The sequence below is a fragment of the Ochlerotatus camptorhynchus genome, unplaced genomic scaffold, assembly GCF_037179485.1.
Source record: "Ochlerotatus camptorhynchus isolate MF236.1 unplaced genomic scaffold, CSIRO-AGI_Acam_v1.1 ptg000329l, whole genome shotgun sequence".
Lineage (NCBI taxonomy): Eukaryota > Metazoa > Arthropoda > Insecta > Diptera > Culicidae > Ochlerotatus > Ochlerotatus camptorhynchus.
The window spans coordinates 2,431,546-2,433,838 of record NW_027040817.1 but is presented as its reverse complement, the minus strand read 5'-3'; the positions used below and the strand labels follow the sequence as shown (position 1 = coordinate 2,433,838).

General features: G+C 39.8%; 1 protein-coding gene across 1 annotated transcript; it reads right to left on the bottom strand.

Annotated features, from left to right (window-relative positions):
• Positions 1-236: 236 nt before the first annotated feature.
• LOC135708282 (zinc finger protein 69 homolog B-like) lies at positions 237-1,367 on the bottom strand. Its single transcript, XM_065230283.1, has one exon. The coding sequence runs from the start codon at positions 1,365-1,367 to the stop codon at positions 237-239; it is 1,131 nt and encodes a 376-aa protein (XP_065086355.1).
• Positions 1,368-2,293: the final 926 nt, after the last annotated feature.

Below are 2,293 nucleotides of genomic sequence, written 5' to 3'. Positions count from 1 at the left end.
TAGAATTTATGTATGGGCCCAAATTAGGGACATTTAGGTCGACATAACATCAATTTCTCCTACATAATAAGGCACCACAAAATGTTTTAAAGATGCTCTTAAATTAGAAGGATGATTAAACAATAGATACCTGTAAAAATAACTAATCATAATCAATTTAAAGGAAAATATTATGTATTTCATAATCGTTATTTATGTGTTCACAATTTCATAATTCACATTAAAGAAAATTAATCCTAATTCTTGCGCTTGCGCTTTACGGTGCCGTTATCATGGCTCGTTTCGTGAAGTTTAACGTGATCGGCGCGGCCAAACGCCTTTCCGCAGTATCTGCAGTTATACCGCGCAACTCCGTGGTGCAAATCGATGTGTCGCTTCAGATCATATGGGTGATGGTATTGCCGCGTGCACTTTTCGCATTTGAAAGGTTTATCCACTGCTGCGTGTCGTCGTTGATGTTGCAGCGTCGTCTGCTGATCGTGGTACCGCTTGCCACAAACGTTGCAGCTGTATGGCTTTACTCCAGAATGGAAATAGAGGTTGTGTTGCAGTAATCCCCTTTCAATGCGGAACATCCTGTCGCATGGGACACACCGCCATTCGCTGACTACTGCCGGCTTTAGCGCTGGTTTTCGTACCTTCGTTTGAGTGGGCTTCTTCGGTACTCCAGCTGATACGAGAGGTGTTTTTGTAGCAGCAGCACTTTGCAGTTTATCGAATTCAGTGGATAAAGCCACATTTGACTGATCACTTGGTTCGTCATTAGTTAATTTTGGAGCAGACGTCGGGATCTGCTTATGATGATCCTTTTGGACACTTTGTTCTAAATTATCGTTCGTAACAAAACCAATCAAAGAATGGGTAGTGTCCGCTGGTGGTTTAGTGAAATCGCATGAAATATATTCATCCCGTGATGAACATTCTGTTGACTGGAAGGTCGAATAGTAGTAGTGACATCTATATGTTTCTGTTGCACCCGTTGATGGTTCGTATAGGTATGCTGAAAGCTCTGCTGTTGATGGGTTCTGCTCCGCTGGCATGCGATCGATGTTGCCTGTTGAATAGTCGTTTTGTAGATTAACAACCGCCGTGTCATGAGTGTATGACTCCACAAGCGTTGGATCTTCGTAGAATGGAACATGATCTGTATCATAATCGAGGCTAAACAACTCTTGAAATGATTCGTAAAAATTGGTTTCCACAGGCTGTGATACGTTCGCAGCACTATACATCTCCGGTATATTCTGCTGCGCCGAAATATTGTTGACACTGGTTACGTCAAATCGTTTTTCTATTTCCGGTTCACCGGTGGGAATGACACTATTCTGCTGAACGTACTCCAACAATGTAAATAATTCCTGATCCATTGATTGTTTGTTGAATAAAATACACTTCAATACGAATTGCTGGTAGACGCTTGAGTGATCGATTATACCTCTGCCAGCTGCATATATACAAATAACAGGTATAAACCTATTATTTCCGTTTACCTGAAATGTTGTACCTGTTTTTTTTTTAATTTCAGCGCTTGCCTTTATAGGCAGATACTTGTATTGTCAAAATTAATTATTGACCGCACTACATTGTTTTCCTTTTCCTGTACCTACGGTACCTTTCCGTTTTTGGCAGTCAATATGGATGTTTTTGAATCAGAACCCGAAAAATGACATAATTTTAAAATCAAAATGGAACGTCAGATTTCATGATGGTGGCATACAATCTACAAAACGGGTATTTTTTAGAACGGAGATGACAGAAATCGATGTTTGACACCATTTTGGAATCCAAGATGGTGTCTTCCGGCTTAAGAAAATCTTGTAAACACACAACAAAACTGTGTATTTTTGGAACGGGGACGACGTGCAGAGACTGAAGATTGTTATCCGGTTTTCGGAAAAAATCCCAATAATAAGGATATTTTTGGAAAAGAGGCAACGAGTAGAATACGGATATTTGACAGTTTTCTTTTCTTAAAACGGAACTCTCCTTCTTGGATTTCCAAATGGCTTCAAGCATCAATTTTCTACCTTTGCTCGACGTGCCCTTTTTTCAAAATACCCATATTGTTGGTTGTTTGAATGATTTTATTAAACCAGGAGTCACCATATTTATTCTTTAAATGGCGTCAAACATCAATTTCCTGCCCTTACACGTCGTCGAATATACCCAAGATACCCATATTGCTGGGTGTTTGAAAGTTATTCATAAACTGAAAGTCGCCATCTTGGGTTTTAAAATATTGCCAAACATTGCCTCTACATGTCGACCCTGTTTCGAAGATACCCATGTTGTT

What these genes read in the sequence shown, in the direction of transcription:
- LOC135708282 (XM_065230283.1), bottom strand. Translation starts at nt 1,367, where the DNA reads ATGGATCAGGAATTATTTACATTGTTGGAGTACGTTCAGCAGAATAGT.